This window comes from Penicillium verrucosum (assembly GCF_028828655.1).
Source record: "Penicillium verrucosum strain IBT 35672 chromosome Unknown utg000001l_segment0_segment0, whole genome shotgun sequence".
Classification (NCBI taxonomy): Eukaryota; Fungi; Ascomycota; class Eurotiomycetes; order Eurotiales; family Aspergillaceae; genus Penicillium; species Penicillium verrucosum.
Genome location: NW_026643210.1, coordinates 5669734 through 5686797, shown reverse-complemented (window position 1 = coordinate 5686797; position 17064 = coordinate 5669734). Strand labels below are relative to the sequence as shown.

The 17064-nt window shown below is 47.6% G+C and overlaps 6 protein-coding genes across 6 annotated transcripts; 3 read left to right on the top strand and 3 right to left on the bottom strand.

Moving 5' to 3' along the window:
* Positions 1 to 122: 122 nt before the first annotated feature.
* N7516_002101 (ankyrin repeat domain-containing protein) lies at positions 123 to 5648 on the top strand (the record flags this gene model as incomplete). Its single annotated transcript, XM_057214821.1, has 6 exons — positions 123 to 526; positions 588 to 634; positions 691 to 852; positions 916 to 940; positions 996 to 1520; positions 1568 to 5648. The coding sequence occupies 6 exons, from the start codon at positions 123 to 125 to the stop codon at positions 5646 to 5648; spliced, it is 5244 nt and encodes a 1747-aa protein (XP_057076704.1).
* Positions 5649 to 6199: 551 nt separating this feature from the next.
* N7516_002100 (ribonuclease III domain-containing protein) lies at positions 6200 to 6723 on the bottom strand (the record flags this gene model as incomplete). The annotated part of the gene is made up of 2 exons (XM_057214820.1): positions 6200 to 6435; positions 6504 to 6723. 2 exons carry the CDS (start codon positions 6721 to 6723, stop codon positions 6200 to 6202), a joined length of 456 nt encoding a protein of 151 aa, XP_057076703.1.
* A 580-nt stretch (positions 6724 to 7303) lies between these two features.
* N7516_002099 (uncharacterized protein) lies at positions 7304 to 8869 on the bottom strand (the record flags this gene model as incomplete). Its single annotated transcript, XM_057214819.1, has 3 exons — positions 7304 to 8038; positions 8107 to 8680; positions 8736 to 8869. The coding sequence occupies 3 exons, from the start codon at positions 8867 to 8869 to the stop codon at positions 7304 to 7306; spliced, it is 1443 nt and encodes a 480-aa protein (XP_057076702.1).
* An 811-nt stretch (positions 8870 to 9680) lies between these two features.
* On the top strand, positions 9681 to 10952 carry N7516_002098 (uncharacterized protein; the record flags this gene model as incomplete). The annotated part of the gene is made up of 4 exons (XM_057214818.1): positions 9681 to 9818; positions 9873 to 10182; positions 10232 to 10538; positions 10637 to 10952. The coding sequence occupies 4 exons, from the start codon at positions 9681 to 9683 to the stop codon at positions 10950 to 10952; spliced, it is 1071 nt and encodes a 356-aa protein (XP_057076701.1).
* Positions 10953 to 11499: 547 nt separating this feature from the next.
* Positions 11500 to 13983, bottom strand: atm1 (ATP-binding cassette Fe/S cluster precursor transporter ATM1; the record flags this gene model as incomplete). The annotated part of the gene is made up of 7 exons (XM_057214817.1): positions 11500 to 11561; positions 11612 to 11828; positions 11902 to 12948; positions 13003 to 13271; positions 13322 to 13436; positions 13494 to 13553; positions 13609 to 13983. The coding sequence occupies 7 exons, from the start codon at positions 13981 to 13983 to the stop codon at positions 11500 to 11502; spliced, it is 2145 nt and encodes a 714-aa protein (XP_057076700.1).
* A 405-nt stretch (positions 13984 to 14388) lies between these two features.
* Positions 14389 to 15926, top strand: N7516_002096 (AIM24 family protein; the record flags this gene model as incomplete). The annotated part of the gene is made up of 7 exons (XM_057214816.1): positions 14389 to 14554; positions 14612 to 14730; positions 14795 to 14866; positions 14922 to 15092; positions 15144 to 15262; positions 15315 to 15534; positions 15597 to 15926. 7 exons carry the CDS (start codon positions 14389 to 14391, stop codon positions 15924 to 15926), a joined length of 1197 nt encoding a protein of 398 aa, XP_057076699.1.
* Between the last annotated feature and the right edge of the window lie 1138 nt (positions 15927 to 17064).

The following is a 17064-nucleotide window of genomic DNA, read 5'->3' as shown; positions in this document are numbered from 1 at the left end:
ACTATGCTTGATTGGGTTGGTCGCTCGTATTCTGGCATTGTGCCTAACCCCGCCTTGGTTTTGGCACAACCTTTGTATATTTACTTACGGTCTTTCCAATCTGAAGCTATACCAAGGAGACCATGGCCGAGCTAGTGGGCCTCGTCGCCAGTATTGCTGGCCTTGTCCAGATTGCGGGACAAATTACCAAACTCAGCTACAGCTACGTCTCAGACATCAAATCAGCCCCCAGAACACAAAAGATGTATCTGCAAGAGGTTTCGGCGCTCACAGATGTGCTTTTTCGGGTGGAAAAGACTATACAAGAGGCAGAGAGTACCGATTTAGAACTGCCCTCGTTGCCCTCTTCACTCAATGAAGAATCTCTTCAGGAGTGCCGCCGCCACTTGCTGGCCCTTCACCTCGATCTCGACAAGCGACTACGCCGCCTCGTATGGCCATTTCAGGAAAAAGAGGTCAAAAAATACATTGATCTATTGCATCGTTACCGATCTCTCTTTGCCGATTTTCTCTCAACAAATATCATGTTCGACGACCTATCTCCCCTCCACGGCAACCACTTGGAAATGAAGACTAATTTGCAACAGGTCCGTTGCCACTGCTACATACAAAAGAGTTGCGGGCATCGACCAAGGTATGGGGTCCTGTGAATGGCATGAGTCCTCACGATAGCTCTAATCCAGACTTTAGAGCAAATGAGGCAGTATCTTTACTCTCTTTTCCCAGCGTCAGATAACCTTTTACGGTCCAGACCAAATGCTTGCCCTGGAACTGGTAAATGGTTTTTGAACTCTCAAGACGTGGAGAATTGGCGTACCGGAGACCCATCGCTGCTCTGGTGCTACGGAGCCCGTACGAAGCAATTCTTTCCGAAGATTTTCTATAACGTATTACGATCTCGCTAACCGGTAATAGCTGGTGTCGGCAAATCGCTACTTTCGTACGTGTTGCTCAAAGTCTCCTATTCATGGCTTTGCAATTTCTAACACGGCTAGGTCAATCACAATTGGGAACCTATGGGATCAGAAGTCAGAGGCTCCAAGCTCGGTGGTATATGTATTTTGTCAGTTCTCGTCACGGGAGCAACAAACACTCACAGCAATCCTGCAATGCATGATCCGACAAGTAATCGAGCAAGCAGATGAAAAGGTGCTTTTCGCAATGAAACATCTATTTGTGGACCCGATAAAGCAGCGTGAGCCCGTAGGACTCGCTGAATCATTTGCAACGGCCTGTGAGCTGAAGTCGACATACCTCCTAGTTGACGGTCTAGATGAGGTGACTGGAGCGGATGGTTTGCTGTCTTACCTGTCTTCTTTTGTCGAAAATGGATGCAAAGTAATGGTCACCAGTCGAGACCTTGGCCATATCAGGAAGGCTATGGATCCTGCAACCAAGATGGAGATATGTTCACAAGTTGAAGACTTAGAGATCTACATTGACTCCCGCTTTCAAAAGAACGAACTTCCTCGAGGAGCACAAAAGTTGATCGGGAAAATCACGGAAAAGTCGGGGAATATGTATGAACTTCCGCTGGGAAATGGGTACAGCGCTGACCAGATACTAGGTTCTTACATACCAAGCTTATTCTGGATGAGATCTTGGATCTCACTACTGTTCGCCATATGCAAAAGGCCCTCGAAAAACAGTCGAAAGGGTTGAATCAAGTTTACCAATCGACACTACAGCGAATCGATATGCAACCAATGGCAAGGAGGAATCTTGCTCGGCGATTTATCGGATGGGTTGTCTATGCGAAGAGACCTCTAAAAATCGATGAAGTGATCCATGCGTTCGCCGTCGAAGATGATGAGGATTACATTGAAGAAGATAACTTCGTCAGCCCGGATCTTCTTCTTCGATCTTGTGTTGGTCTAGTGGTACTACTTGACGACAATACTGTAGCAATGGTCCATGCGACTGCCTATGACTTCTTCGGACCCACAGTGTTGCTACCGTGTGACATGGAGACCGACATCGCGGAGACATGTCTACGCTACATGTGTCTCAGTCCGTTCAAGGAAGGGCCATGCACAAGTCGGGTGGAGATGTCCCGCCGCTTTGATGAAATGCTGTTTCTGGATTATGCGTCCCGGCATTGGGCGAGACATATCAAAGAGATAGAAAGCGTGGGGGAAGATCTAAATTCCCTTGTTCAGTATTTTATTTGCAACGAAAAGCTTCTGAATGCCGCCGTTCAAGCGTTAAATTTCCGCAATGAGCTCGATACCGATCTCCTGGACTCTCTTTTTGATTCAATCCCTCAAGATCAAACGGCGTTGCATGTCGCCGCTTATTGGAATCTTACGGGAACCCTGAGCACCCTGATCGAGTCGGGATTCAGTACATCTTTAACAGATACTCATGGCTGGACACCTCTCCACTACTCCTGTGCAAACGGTCATTTTGCTTCTGCCGAAATTCTCGTGAGAAATGGGGCAGATGTTGATGCCACAGACAATCAAGACTGGACCCCTCTTTTCTGGGCGTCATTCACTGGAAGTTTGGACATTGTTCGTCTTCTATTATCTGAGCACGCAAAGTATACAAATCGCAGCAAATACGGTTGGACAGCATTACACTGGGCTATATCCCGTGGTGAAACCGAGGTGGTTTTGGAGCTTGTGCAGCATCATCAAGCGCAGTTGTCGCGTGTTACTAAGGCTGATATTCGAACCCTCAGCGTCGAGGATGTGAGACGATTAAACACGCCAGAGAACACCTCACCAATAAAAATAGCAGCTGAGGGCAAGAATGCTACAATATTCGATCTTCTTGTGGCTCACTTTGATGCACCGGATTCTACCAGAGAGGAAGATTTCCAGAAGATCTGGTCAAGGGAGAGCTTCAGAGTCCCTATTTCCCGGAGCACGTGGAGAAACACATTCAAATCACAAATAAATGGAGAAGCTAGCCGCCCAACTGAGTTGATTGCCGGGGAGACATACATTGAGGAAGAACCCAGCAATTACTTCAGGTATGAATTCATGAAGGAAGATCCATCAGCATGGAAGTCAAATTTACTTGTCTCCGCTATCCAGGATGGAGACTTTCAGGCAGCTAAACTGTTCCTCGAACTTGGTGCAGATGTGAATTACTTTTTGGGAGAAGTACCGCTGTTGGACCTTGCCGCACAACAGAGAGACCCGCGTTTTGTACAGCTTCTGCTAGAAAAGAGTTCCAAAGAACTACAGGCTGAAATGACCGAGGTCATATTGTGCACTGCTATCTCCCTCGGGAACTTGGAAACCGCAAAAGTCATCCTCGACAGTGACGGTGCTCCTGTCAATCAGAATGGAACACCTTTGCATGCAGCCGCGAGTCAACAAGACCCACAATTCGTGTTGCTTTTGTTATCTAAAGGGGCACGGCCTGGACTCCTAGATGGGTGTGACCAGACTGCCTTGAGTGTCGCAGTAACGGACGGATTCGTCGAGACAGCACGGGCTCTGATTGATGGAGGCGCAGATGTCAATCAGTTGTCGCACCTGTGGATCTGTTACGAAAGTGGATGGCGACCCTGCCTGAATATGGCCGTTTATCTTGCCGGTGCGGATACTAAGGAGCAGGGAAGGAGGGCCTCGGGAACTGAAATGACTCGCATGCTACTTTCCAAAGGGGCCAGTATCGAATTCAAAGATGAAGAAGGCAAGACTGCTTTGCACATGGCAGCAGCATACCGCAGTGTGAAATGCGTCGAAATTTTGATGGCAGCTGGGTCTACGGTTGAGACTGTTGATGGGAGTGGGCGGACTCCGATCCATACCATGATGGAAGCCGTGAAGCCGAGCTGGGATGTGGAAGAGGTGGAAGAAGTTCTTCGCTTATTGTTCCGAGGGCTATCAGAAGACGTCGTCATCTTATTATTGGCCCAGAAAACGTGTCAAACAATTGTTTACGACTCTTCGGACGACGAAGATATTCAACTAGACACACCACTGACTAGCGCATTGAAGAAGGGAGCTTGGAGTATAGCTCGTCTCTTGATGACCTTTGGAGCGGAGGCCCCCACCAGCTCTAGCTTTCGGCCTATTGTGACGAACGCAGTCAGAGGCTTTGAGACTCAAATTGTCGAGATTCTTATTGGGGGTGGTATATCACCAGCTGAAGACGCTGCTTTGGACTTGGTAAAGAGCATTGATGAGCAACTTCTCGCCAAGCCTTCCTCTCTACTTTATTCATCCAGAGAGACACTGTCTCGCTCTCGTTTTGATTTTTGGTTTCTACAAGCACATGTGAAGCATAACCTTGAAAAACCACACCTTTCACACGACGAGGTGGTGCAGGCTTCCCAGCCGATTCTGACTAGTTTGATATCGGCGGGCGCAGACGTGAACTTTTGCGACTCAGAAATAAACACAACTCCTCTTCATCTCGCAGCCGAGAAGATTCCAATTGCTCAGGTTACGGCCGCTCTATTGGATTTTGGTGCCGATTGTTTCCATTCTTTTGAGAATCAATTCGATCCAATTTTGACGGCTGCGGCATTCAACAACACAGAGTGCCTGCGTTGTCTGTTAGCGCATGCATCAAAATCGCCCAAGCCGGGCCATTGGACCCAATATTTGGAGTACCAGGGCCAGCTGAGCAACAAAGAGATGTTTGACTGCATATGTCTGGCGTTGAAACTCGCCTGCAAGCTCAACTACAAGAACTCAAATGATGAAACATTGCTGCATCTCGCCGCGAACACAAGGAACGCCGGTTTGGTCATCAGTTTGATCTCCCATGGTGCTTATGCAGATATACCAGATGAAGATGGCTTTTTCCCCATCCATTGTGCCGCATTTGCCTCGGGTCATAGTGATATAGTACGGCGCCTTCTTCCGGTGAATATGGTGCAACATACTTCCGAGCATCACCCCTATCGCTCCGTTGAGGCAAGATCCTCCCTCCGAGACGAAGAAATTTGTCGGCAGATAGCAAACATAACAAACAAAAAAGGAAACACAATGCTTTGGGAAGCTTTAGAAAATGAGGATGAGTCCATGTTTCTGCATCTGCTCAAGCTCGAGAGCGATTTCAACTCTTGTGCCACACTTCCTGGAAAGCATCCCTCACTTCTCTATCATGCATGTGCTCGTGAAATGACAGAAGCAGTATCTTTCTTGCTGGAGTGCAACGTTGACATCGAAAGAGCTGATAATCGTGGATGGCGTCCACTTCATGGCGCATTAAACTGGCATAACATGGAAATAATTGAGAAACTAATTGCTGCCGGGGCTGACGTCTGCGCTTCCACAACGCATTTCGACAAGCATTCTTCGAGGGATTCCGACCATGACCGGAAACCATGGAATGGTCATGCTCTCCATTTGGCTGTTCTCGTGGGTAACATCGACATTATTGAGCTTCTTTTGAAGCATGGTGCAGACGTGAGTGCAAATGCAGGATTCTTCAAAAGGCGCGATGGAAGAATATGTGGACCGACTGCTTTGCACATAGCATTAGATCCACGGGCATGGTATACTGGGAACGAGGAAGACTGGGAGAGCTATGAAGATCATCATGAAGACTATTTGAATATTGCTAGAATGTTGATTCAAAACGGAGCTCCGGTCGAAGGTGTCTTGGATCAACTGCGGGTGAAGGATATTCCAAGTTTCGAGGGCTTTGAGGATGTTTGGGATAAGATTCGAGGGGTTTGAAAATACGTTTGTTGATATTCGAAGTTATATAAACCGAATCTGCGACCTTTCCCACCCATAGTAATATGTAGCCAAGGAACAAAAATAAGAAGACTGGTCGATCTAAACTACATTTATCTATATTCTTTACTGATTTATGACTCAAACATGCGTGTTTCGAGAAACAAGCTGTTGTTTATCAAGACATACGACTACAAAGTGATTGTACTACCAGACTCAGTTCAACAGTTATTCCAATTCTTCCCTCTAGTTCTCAATTCATATCAATTCACACTTCTCCTCAGTTCCCATCCTTTCCGTCATAATCTCTCTCGGTATGTCCTTGGGGGAGCCAATTCTAGACCACGGAAATGTACAGAACCCCCCGGCGTGGGGGCAAGCGGGACCAATTTCAGGCAATGGGGGAGACTCATTGAATAGTGGTGTGGCATACAAGGACATGCCATTGCAAGCCACCGCACTGTCGAATAAAAAGCACCCAGCGCCAGTAATTGTCCCCGACAGCCCCCACGTCGGGGGTTCTGTATGTCACCGTGGCAGGTGATTGGCGTTCACTGAGGCCAAGAAAGACCCAACGCAGTCATGACATCGATACATGGCTGGATCTGCTGATTGCAGTCGAGGTAGACTGCCCCAATGATGGCCTCCATGGTGGTGGCCATGACGTTGGGCATAATTTTACATTGGCAGGGGTTTTTGACGATGAATTTGTCAATGCCGTGAATAAACCCCTGGTCGGCGAGATAGGCATTGCTAGCCCTCTGCTGGATGGTAATGGAGATTTCGCCTAATCAGAGCCGAAATCGTAAGTCCGTGAAGTAAAGTAAACTAAAGTAACAATGGTGAAACGCTTACCTCTCGTCTTGTTTTTATCGCACCCCAGGGTCACAATGACCAAGTCGAGAATTGTGTCGCCGATCAAGGCGAGTTTCTTATTGCCATCTCCGTTGAAACCGCTGGAGACTTGAAGCGCCTCGCGTAGCAGAGCGTCATTGGCGAAAGAATAGTTGATTTTCTTTTCGAAGACTTGGAGTTCTTCATCCGAGGGGAGCGGAAAGATATAATGTCCCACCATAATGTCCTATGACAAAGCTTGGTAAATGATAAAGATAGATTGAAAGCAGAAGTGTCTGGATGATGAAAAGTCTGGGAGATCATGATGGCATTTATAAAGAATAGAGGGAAACCCGTTGGGATCGAGTATGCCTTGCGACGCGGGGTCGACAGTTGGGAATATGTTGGATGAGGCACAGCAGTGGGCACAGCAGTGAGCGCAGCAATGAGCATAAACAGGGATATATAACAGCTCTTGTTGGTTAATTACATATATGCACAGTATCTAGGTAGTTGCATTGGTTGGATAACGATTCAGCTTTTGCCAGTCGCCTTGAGGCTCCAGGGCAGATGTGAAACAACATAGCCTCTTTCCAGTTTCGGAAGTTCATGCAGTTGACCAACCTTGGAATCTTTTAATTCGAATAGGATCTACGTCGTAGAGCTTCAATAGAGAACCAATACATGTATATTCATATGGACAAATTGGACGGATGAGAGAAGAGAAGGGAGGAAAGGGGAGAGGGGGAGAGAGAGAGAGAGACGACGGGCTAAGTGCCTCAGGCACCAAGGCACCCAGGCACCAACTATAACGGTGGTCTTCAAAGTCGAGCTACTTCCTTCTGGATAGTCTCAGTATTTAAAGCCGCCCGGGATTTCAAGTTCAACCTCCTCCACATAGTTTTACGACGTTCAAGTCCCTCAAAAAATGCTCTTACCCACTCGCGGCGAAACTTGGGTAGCTTCCGTCCCTTGCCCTCCACCCCCTCGCCAGCTAAACGTCGCAAGGTCTCGAAGTAATCCTCGAAGTCTGGGAAGAGCAGTGTGAACTTGACACCGTCACCCCGAGCCTTGACACGATCCGCTTCCCATTTTTGCATCACTTCAGCAGACGGTAGAGTAGCTCGGCCAGCCAGCAGCCGTGCAGCCAAAACAGATTGCCATTCGAAGACCTTGAACGTCAGACCAGCTGCGACAGCACCGACAAACAATAGGGTCGGGTCTTTTTGCCAGACAACGTGTTGGTACAGATCGGGGACCCGGTTATTGCGCACTGGAACTGTCGGTAGGAATGGCAGTGTCCAGCTGTAGCCTGTGCCGAAGACTATATGGTCAACGTCTGTGATGCAATTGCCGTTCGTCAAGTGCACAGTCCTATTCGAGACTCGTTCTATTGAGGGATGTTTTTGGATCTTAGGGTGGCTAAATGCCTCATCGCCGAAGTACCCGTTAGCGGCATGTCCAATTGTGATTGCGTGAACTGGTGTCTTCGCTGTTTCCACCAGATCGACTGCGATGTCGGCTGCTGAGACGGATGCGCCCACGACCACAACTCGCTATAATAACCACGTGAGCATAATGACCCCGATACAATGGAGTCCTGAAATTTGAGGATCTAGCTTACCTTGTCAGCAAATTTCTCTCTTCCCCGGAAGTGTTTGCTGTGAATCACGCTGCCCGGTCTTGTCTTCTCGAATGCCTCCAGGCCTTCTATTGAGGGTATATATGGAACCCAGAAGTGCCCACTCGCCACGACGACCGCGTCAAACCATTCAACCCACCAGTAATCACTTTGCTCTCCATTTTTACGGAGTGTTACTTTCCACTCCGTCCCCACCTTCTCAACCAGTTCAACTGTGGTGTTGTATGAAACAAAGTCGCTGTAACCCCGACGGTCGACAAGACTCTCAACGTATTTTCGAACCAGATCCCACTTTCGGAATGGGGTGTCAGGTCCGTGATGAGAGATAGAGAGTGCGCTGCGCTCTGTTGGGAAAGGTTCCTGGGCGAACTGCATGGGCAGAAAGTCGATATTGGTTTCCAGATAAGGGTAAACGGACGACTCAGTAAAGCGAGACTGGTCTGACTTTGGAGTCTGCGCAGGCAGCGTTTCGGGGATAGGTAGTGGTGGATCAGCCGTTCTTGTCGCTAGCGATGCAAAGTCGCGGAGTGTTGGAGGCTGCGATGAGTCGCCAATCCTGTGTTTTTCATGTCAGTCATCGCCGAAGAAACTTTGGAGAAAAGAAAACGAACCAACATCCTCCAGCGCCCTCACGACGCTCAAATACACGGATAATGTCAAAGGTCTTTTCTTGCGCCAGGGCATCTATCGCAATGGCTCCCGCCGGCCCGGCGCCGATGACCGCGACACGTTTAACAGGCACCATAATAGAAGATTATAACTACTGAAAATATAGAATAATCCCGAGGTATAATTGCGATATATAGATGCAAGGAGCGAGATCCCGCTGCAAATGCCGATCTGGGGGAATTTAGCCCCGATCTAAGGTTCGTTGCTGTCGTCGTTTATGGGCCTTGTCACGCAATTTGGCGTCGCGGGGCTACAACCACCAGCGAACCAGTTACGATGCCAGAATACTTTACCTGTCGAATTTATCTTCAAATCCCTTCAAATCCCGTTGAAGTAAGACGCGGCCCAAGAAATGAATTGTGGTTAAACACTGTTTCGAAGGGTTCGGGGCACGTTTTTTAAGGAGAGATCTCTTATAGCACGCCATATTCTAAATTATGATATGGAGTATGGCCAATGAAGTAAACATCTAGAAGTGATAAGACTAAGACATGAAGTTTATAACTTATACGGAGTACTCTGTAGTTAATACTTGCCTACAACTTTCATCGGACTCTGCTATTTCTGTTTCTATTCCCACAACATACATCTCCCGCCGTTATAAACAAAGTCCCTTTACCAGTCTCCCCGAGGGGAATGATATAGTATGGATCTCAAAGTGAACAATGACAAGCTAGATCCCAAGGATAGCGACTCTTCATCAACGCTGGGCGTATTGCCAGAATGGGATCCCAGCCAGGAGCAAAAGGCGCGCAGAAAGTAACTACAATGACCCCCTATAGATAGAGTATGAAGAATTCAACGCTGATATTCATTTCTCCCCAAGGATCGATATGTCAGTACTGCCTCTGCTTTTTCTCGGTCTTCTTGTCTTCCAGCTAGATCGCATGAACGTGGCGAGTGCATTGACTGGCGGCTTTGCAGCTGATATCAACATTTCACAATCCACAATCAATCTGGGGAATCAGCTCATGTTTATGGGTATCGTCGTCTTTGAGATACCATGTAACATGGCCTTGCAACGAGTATGTATGAGATCACCTCCCTAGAAGATGAATTCTAATGGGAACTCTTGACAGATTGGTCCTCGCACGTGGATATCGGCTCAGGTCTTCCTCTTCGGATTACTTGCTACCATGCAAGTGTTTGTTCGCAATCGAGGATCTTTCCTGGCTATACGACTGCTTCTAGGGTTCGCTGAGGCAGGTTATATTCCCGGTGCAGTCTACACTTTGTCGTCATGGTATACGAAAAGAGAATTAGCCAAGAGAGTTGCCATTTTCTTCTTTGGCATGTTTGGCGGAAACGCCTTGAGTCCTATCCTAGCTTCTGGCATCCTAATTCTCGATGGTCGACACGGTATTCGGGGATGGCAATGGCTCTTCCTAAGTATGCATATGTTCTACACACAAGCTGGCATTCGCTAACAAATCAACAGTTGAGGGTCTATTCACTATATTCGTCTCATTCCTGCTATCACTCTTCCTACCTGGATCACCCGATCTCACCAGGCCATTATTGAGTCCGGGACTTATCAAGTTCTCTGATTCCGAGAAGGACATTCTTCAAAAACGACTCGAAATCGACAATGGTGGAAGCACCGAGGGCGCATATGGCGTACATATCCCGTTAAAAGTGGTCTTCCGTACCGTGGCTTGCTACCGTCGCTGGCCGCACTTTGTTTCTACATTCGTTGTGTTTTCGACGTGGAGTCCTCTAACCACTTACACACCTTCCATCATCATGTAAGTCTTACTGTTCACTGCGGTTGATAGGTGTATTAATCTCATATCTCATTCCCAATTTTGAATAGCAATGAATTGCAGTTAACTCGTTTATACAGGTCGCTCGGCTTCGACAGAACAGTAGCAAACGCCCTGGCCGCAGTCGGCGCATCCCTATCCCTTGGAGTGGTATTCTTCTTTGCCTACATGAGCGATCGGACCAATCAGCGAGGTGCAACTGTGATCGCTGCTCAAGTCTGCTACCTCATTGTCCTGATAGTAACCTTCAAGGTCCAGCCTAATGCCGGTAAATGGTCACGTTGGGGACTGTGGACTGCTGTGAACAGTTTGGCTGTGGGATACCATCCCATCCATAACTTCTGGGTTCAACTCAACTGTCGGGATCCGAGGGAGCGGAGTATCAGTATCGCGTGAGTTTTTCTTTATTCTTGTTTTGGCCTTGACTGGAGCTGATGAGAGTCTTTACTGCATGTAGTATGTGGGTCATGTCTGCAATTAGCGGTTTAATGGTTGGGACACAATATTTCCAAGCGGGAGATAAACCATTGTAAGTGATAGTGTTCTCAGAAGGTCATTGCTAGTTACTAATTAAACAAGTTATTCGACGGGCCTACGTACCATGATCATTATGGTATCCGTGGGAATCGCAAGTGCTTTAGCACAGATTGTTATTTATGTCGTTCATAATAAGCGTGTTGCTCAAGGCAAGCATCAGCCTAAGGATGGATTAGCACCTATGGTGTATGTCCCTTGAGAATAGAAAAGCAAGGAATCTATAGATGGCATCTCGTTCAGGTTAGTTATCTTTTGTAAACAGTCCTATTATTTGCCAGCTGTAATCAACAAGACATGCATAATGCTGTTTACATTGGGATGCTATATGCTAGTAAGCCCTAAGTATGACATAATGAAAGGTAGTCTAACACTGGTATGTTGGATGGTCATCTACAGATTCTCGATCCTAGACCTTAGGCTGAACATCCTCCTCCTCATCAACATCCTGTGCCAGCGACTGTTCCTGGGCTAAAACGAGTTAGAAAAGATCGAGCATCGCCATGAAAAGAAAAACTTACTATTCCAAAGCTCTGCATAGGTGCCATCACGCTCGAGCAACTCACGATGTGAGCCCATCTCTGCCACATGACCTTCCTTCAAGACCAGGATTTGGTCACTGTCGCAGATCGTGCGTAGGCGATGAGCCACAAACACGCTTGTGCGGCTCTTATCTTTGAGAATGCTGTTAATGTTCTGGAGCAGCGCCTGCTCCGTGTAGGTGTCTAGGGCGGATGTCTAAGAGAAGGTGATTAGTTAGATCAATTAACCGCTCCGCTGGCGGACGAAGTAGTGGGGTATAAACACTTACAGCCTCATCGAAGATGAATAATTGCGGATCCTTCAGGATCAACCGAGAAATTGCCAGGCGTTGCTTCTCACCACCAGAGATCATCATACCGCGCTCACCAACCGCAGTTTGGTAGCCATCAGGCAGACCCTCAATGAGCTTGTGGATGTGGGCTCGCTCCGCAGCTCGGCGCACTTCCTCGTCGGATGCATCAATCCGTCCATAGCGGATGTTGTGGGCGATCGTGTCGTTGAACAGCGGCGTATCCTGCGGTACCACTCCAATTGCCCTGCGGAGGCTGTCAACGGTCACATCGCGGATATCCTGGCCGTCAATCAAGATGCGGCCGGATTGGACGTCATAGAAGCGGAACAGCAGACGCAAGATTGTAGACTTGCCGCAACCACTAGGGCCGACAATGGCGAACTTCTGCCCTGCGGGGATAGTGAAGGTGGCATTCTTTAGAATGGGTCGATCTGGGTGGTAGCCGAAAGTGACGTTCTCAAAGTGGATGTGGCCGCCCTGCGTCAGCTGCAAGGGCTTGGCATCGGGTCGTTCCTGGATGGTGACGTTCACCTTCTGCAGGTTGAAAAGCGTCTCCATGTCCAGCAGGGACTGGCGCAGCTCACGATAGACAGATCCCAAGAAGTTGAGGGGGACGGAGAGCTGGAAGACTAACTGGTTGACCATGACTAGGTCACCGACACTCATGGATCCATTTGCAACTCCATTGCAAGCTAGGTACATCATTGCGGCCAGCGCAGAGGAGAATATCATGTTTTGACCAGAGTTGAGCAATGCCAGAGACGTAGTCACCTTAATTGATGCATCTTCATACTTCTTCAAGGCCTTGTCATATCGTGCCACTTCGAATTTCTCGTTATTGAAGTACTTGACAGCCTCATAGTTAATGAGTGAGTCCACTGCAACAGTTGCTCCGCGGTTATCAGCGGCATTGGCCTGTCTCCGGAACTTCGTTCGCCAGGCGGTTGTAGTGATGGTGAACGCTGTGTAAGCAATCATTGTTGTTGTTGTGATCGCAGCAAATTGCAGTCCATATTGATAAGTCTACAACACGTTAGTAAAGTAAAAAAAAAAAGATTATTCGCTATCGTATCATACCAGGATACCGCAGACAAGCGAGATTTCAAGTGCTGTCGGGACAACATGGAAAACCATGGAGGTTAGGAGGAAGCTGATGCCTTTTGTACCGCGGTCAATTGCGCGGGTTAGACCTCCGGTCTGGCGAGAGAGGTGGAAGTTGAGATCCAGTCGCAACAGATGTTCGAAAACATTTGACGCTACCTTCCGAATTGCCTTCTGCGCAACGCTAGCAAAGACCGCGTTACGGAGCTCTTGGAACAATGTGGCTCCAATTCGGGTCACGCCATCTAAAACGTATTAGTGACAAGTCCATTTTTCAATATGCTGCCATTCTTACAAGCAATAATCATCGATCCAGCCACAGTGTAGGCGGTGCCACCGAGGGTAGCAAAGTCTACATTCATGGAGTCGACAATGTTCTTAAAGTAGAAGGGGATCTCCACATTGAGGATCTACATTGGGTTCATATTAGCATAATTTAACGGAAACACAAAAACAGACAAACTTGCCTTTGCTCCAATAAGCAGTGAAAGTGCCGTGCTGACACGGAGCTTTGTGCCCCAATCATTCTACCAGCTATGGTCAGTACTCTGCTACTCTATACCAATAGCACTCGGGGATTACCTTCGGCCACAGATACTTGGCCATTTCTTTCATAATAGCCCAGTCTGCCTTCCTTTGTTCTTGTTTTCCAGTCATGGGCTCGCTCAGCAAGTCCTTCTTTGGTGGGGTCTTTGCATTGCCGCTATCTTCGGGCTTCTGAATGATATTGGCGTTTGCCAGTTGTGATGGTTCGGGGCCAGAGGTAGGAGTAGCTTTGACAGATGCAGATGCAGGATCTTTATTGTCTGTGGATTGACTCCATAATGAATTGTTATTTGACGTGAACGTGCGCAGGTGTGTTCCATTGAGTCGTGTGCTTCGTAGCTTGCCGGCGAAGCTCGGGTGGGCAAATTGCGCTGTGCGCCAGCACGGCGATCGTGCGGCTCTGAGCAGCATGGCCGCTTAGAATGAGATTCTCTCAGCTCCAGAGTAGTTCGAGTCACTGAGAGGAAGTTCAGGGGCGCATAGTGGGAGTAAGTAGGAAAGATTGGGCGCGCAAGGTAGCTATGTCTCCGATAGCTCGTGGGGGAAATCGCCGGCTTCGGAGTAAAACCCGTCGCTCTCGATGTAAGTCCGAAATAGTCACCAAAAAAACAAGCAAATGGAAAATGGAAAATAAGAATGAAAGTAATTCAAGAACCTCTTATAATAAAACACCCAATGTCGCAATTCCGAGGGAGAGTTGTGTACTTCGTAGGCCGCATCGCTCTCGGGCCCACGATTTCCCGATTTCCCTTTCGTCACAACTGACGTAAATTCTCCCTTCGGCACTTGGTCGTTGCTCTTTGTTTTTCAAGCACAATGCGCCCCGTTCAAGGTGTTCGGCCTCTGTCCTGGACTCGAGTTGTTCCTCGCATCCACCGTCAAACGCGATGCGTTCAGATTCGCGCCGCGCCCTCGGGAGTGTCTTCGGTTAATGGCGACAATCTGCCACTCGCTAGCACGCCCAGCTCTGTTGAATCACGAGGTAATTGCATTTGCCCCAAGTCTTTTTGATAGTGACACTGACGATGAGGACACATAGATGCGCGATTCGATGTTGTTGGTGCTCCATATTCGCTTCTTTCCGTTTCGCTCTCAGCCTCGCAGAACCTATACACTCGACGCGGAACGCTGGTTGGGTTGAGCGGCAAGGCGGATAACGTATGCGATCCCGCGATAATGCTGTCCTGGGGGGGATGGTCATGCTAACGCATAATTTGCGCAGGTGATTTCCACCTTGAGCGTTCTAGAGCCCTTCCGGAGGGCTGTTGTCGGAGTACCCTTTCTGTATCAGAAGGTAAGACGCGCGAACGCAGATGAAAACCTAAAGACAGCGATTGAAAATTCCCCAGGTATCCTCACCCACCCCCGTCACAGCTCTCGTTTCCGTTCGGTCACCCAATACCTCCTTTGCCGTTGTCAACGTCAATGGCTCCGTGGACTGGATGGTTGCCCAAAGACGGGCTTTGCTTGCATGGACAGGGCGGTCTCTGACCATCAAGCCAACTATCAACGCAAACCTAGTGAGTCGAGCTGCGATCGCGTGAGGGGAAACTCCAAGCTAATTTGCGCAGAGCTTGTCTCATTGGGGTAGCTCCGAAGTGACTGGCAGAGGTTTAATAGCGTTGGTTGGAAACGGACAGCTATACTCGGTGGAATTGAAGGATGGCGAGCAGTACATTGCGCACCCCAGGTATGACCCCTCCGCGATTACACGTCTGCCATCGCTAATATTCGATGGACAGCAATGTGGTCGCTTACACCATGGCCTCCAACCCTCCTCGTCCCTACCGTTTCAAATCCACCACTCTCAACTTCCAGGTTCCGGGTCTGAAGACACTACCAAGACTTCTACAAAATGCCAAGTTCATTCGTGACGTGTCTGATTCCAAGGCATACAAAACCACTATGCAATGGTTCCACAAGCTGCGTACCTGGTCTCGAATGACCATCTGGGGGGATAGAGTATGGCAACCCTGTTTGTGTTTTTTGTTTTCAAATATTCAACAACTAACAATGTCGTCTAGCTCTTCTTGCAATTTGAGGGTCCCACTACCATCCTCGTGCAATCTCGCGGTCCTCGTCTCAACGATGTTTTGTCGGCACAGGAAGCTAATGAGATCGCCAATGTCCCTAGTGGATTTACACCCGCTCCTCGGTCTACCGACGACACAAAAACACTAGACGAAAAGCCAGAAGCCGAAAAGACCGAAGCCGAAAAGGCCGTTAGCAATATCTCTGGCCTGACGCGCTCTGTCCAGGAATTGGAGCAAGAAATTGAAGGAACGAGCCAAAGCGTTGCGAAGATCCGCAAGGATGGAAAGGTCGAAATTGAGGAAGTTGCTCGCACCAACTAAATAGAAAGACCCGCTTCCAAAGGGTTGATTTGGAGTTTCTCTTCGCATTGGGTTTTGTACGGGTTAGAGCGGTCTCCATTTGGGATGATTATCACGTTAATCCTGTACAGTATGGGCATTTCTTTTTATCTTGGCAATTGCCGACATATCTCTTTTTTTTTCTTTGTTTTTGATCTATAAATCCTTCTTGCTGTGTCTGTTAATCGTGGCACGGCCCACCACCACCTACCCGGTGTTGGTGGGCCACACTCGATCCCAAATTTTCAGCCGATCCCACCAATAAGTATCTTTTGTATGGCAACTCCATATAAAAGGTACATAAATAAGACATAGTCATAACCTCAACTCTCTAAATAAGCAGACCAGTTTAAGGAAAATTAAACAGATAGGTTATTAAAATAAATCGGGCTTAACGGATCTACTACTATAATGAATTCTAAATATATAGTATAGAAGTGTAGGAAACTTTTTAGAACTCACCATATATAAGAATTTGTATGTAAAAGATTAACCATTCTCTTACTCCATATATACATTATTAAATTTACTAGAATTGATACCAAGTAATTGAGGCCTTATTTACAATATGTATATCTTCCTATATTTTTCCTAACTGGTTTGAGGGATGAGAAAATTGGGTTATGACTATGCCGTGTTTATGTACCTTTTGTATTGAGTTGCCATACAAAGGATACTTATTCTGATTGGGATCGGCTGAAAATTTGGGATCTAGTGTGGCCCACTATCCTAACTCCTTAGGTAGAAAGAAAAGTCTTAATGGAGAAGAATATTCAGAACCCAGCACATCCTGGGAAACACTATTAGCTGTCGTTCAGGGACAAGTCAAGTTGTCTCTTAAGAGTTACATGTGACCCAATACTCATTTCACTTGATTTATAGCCCGATGAATATCAGAGATTAAGTTGTTTCAACTGCATCTAACCAAAATGATATGTTTCATATACTGTACCTAGTTATAACTATTTTATTCCCAAACGAGCAATATCCCGCCCTCGGTCTTCGGGCTATCGCAGATATATCCGATCGCTGCAGTTACCCCTGATGGCCTCCCAAGTGGATATTGGTTCGCCAGTTATAGGGCAATTCCCGTGGGTGGGTAATTAACACCATACTATCC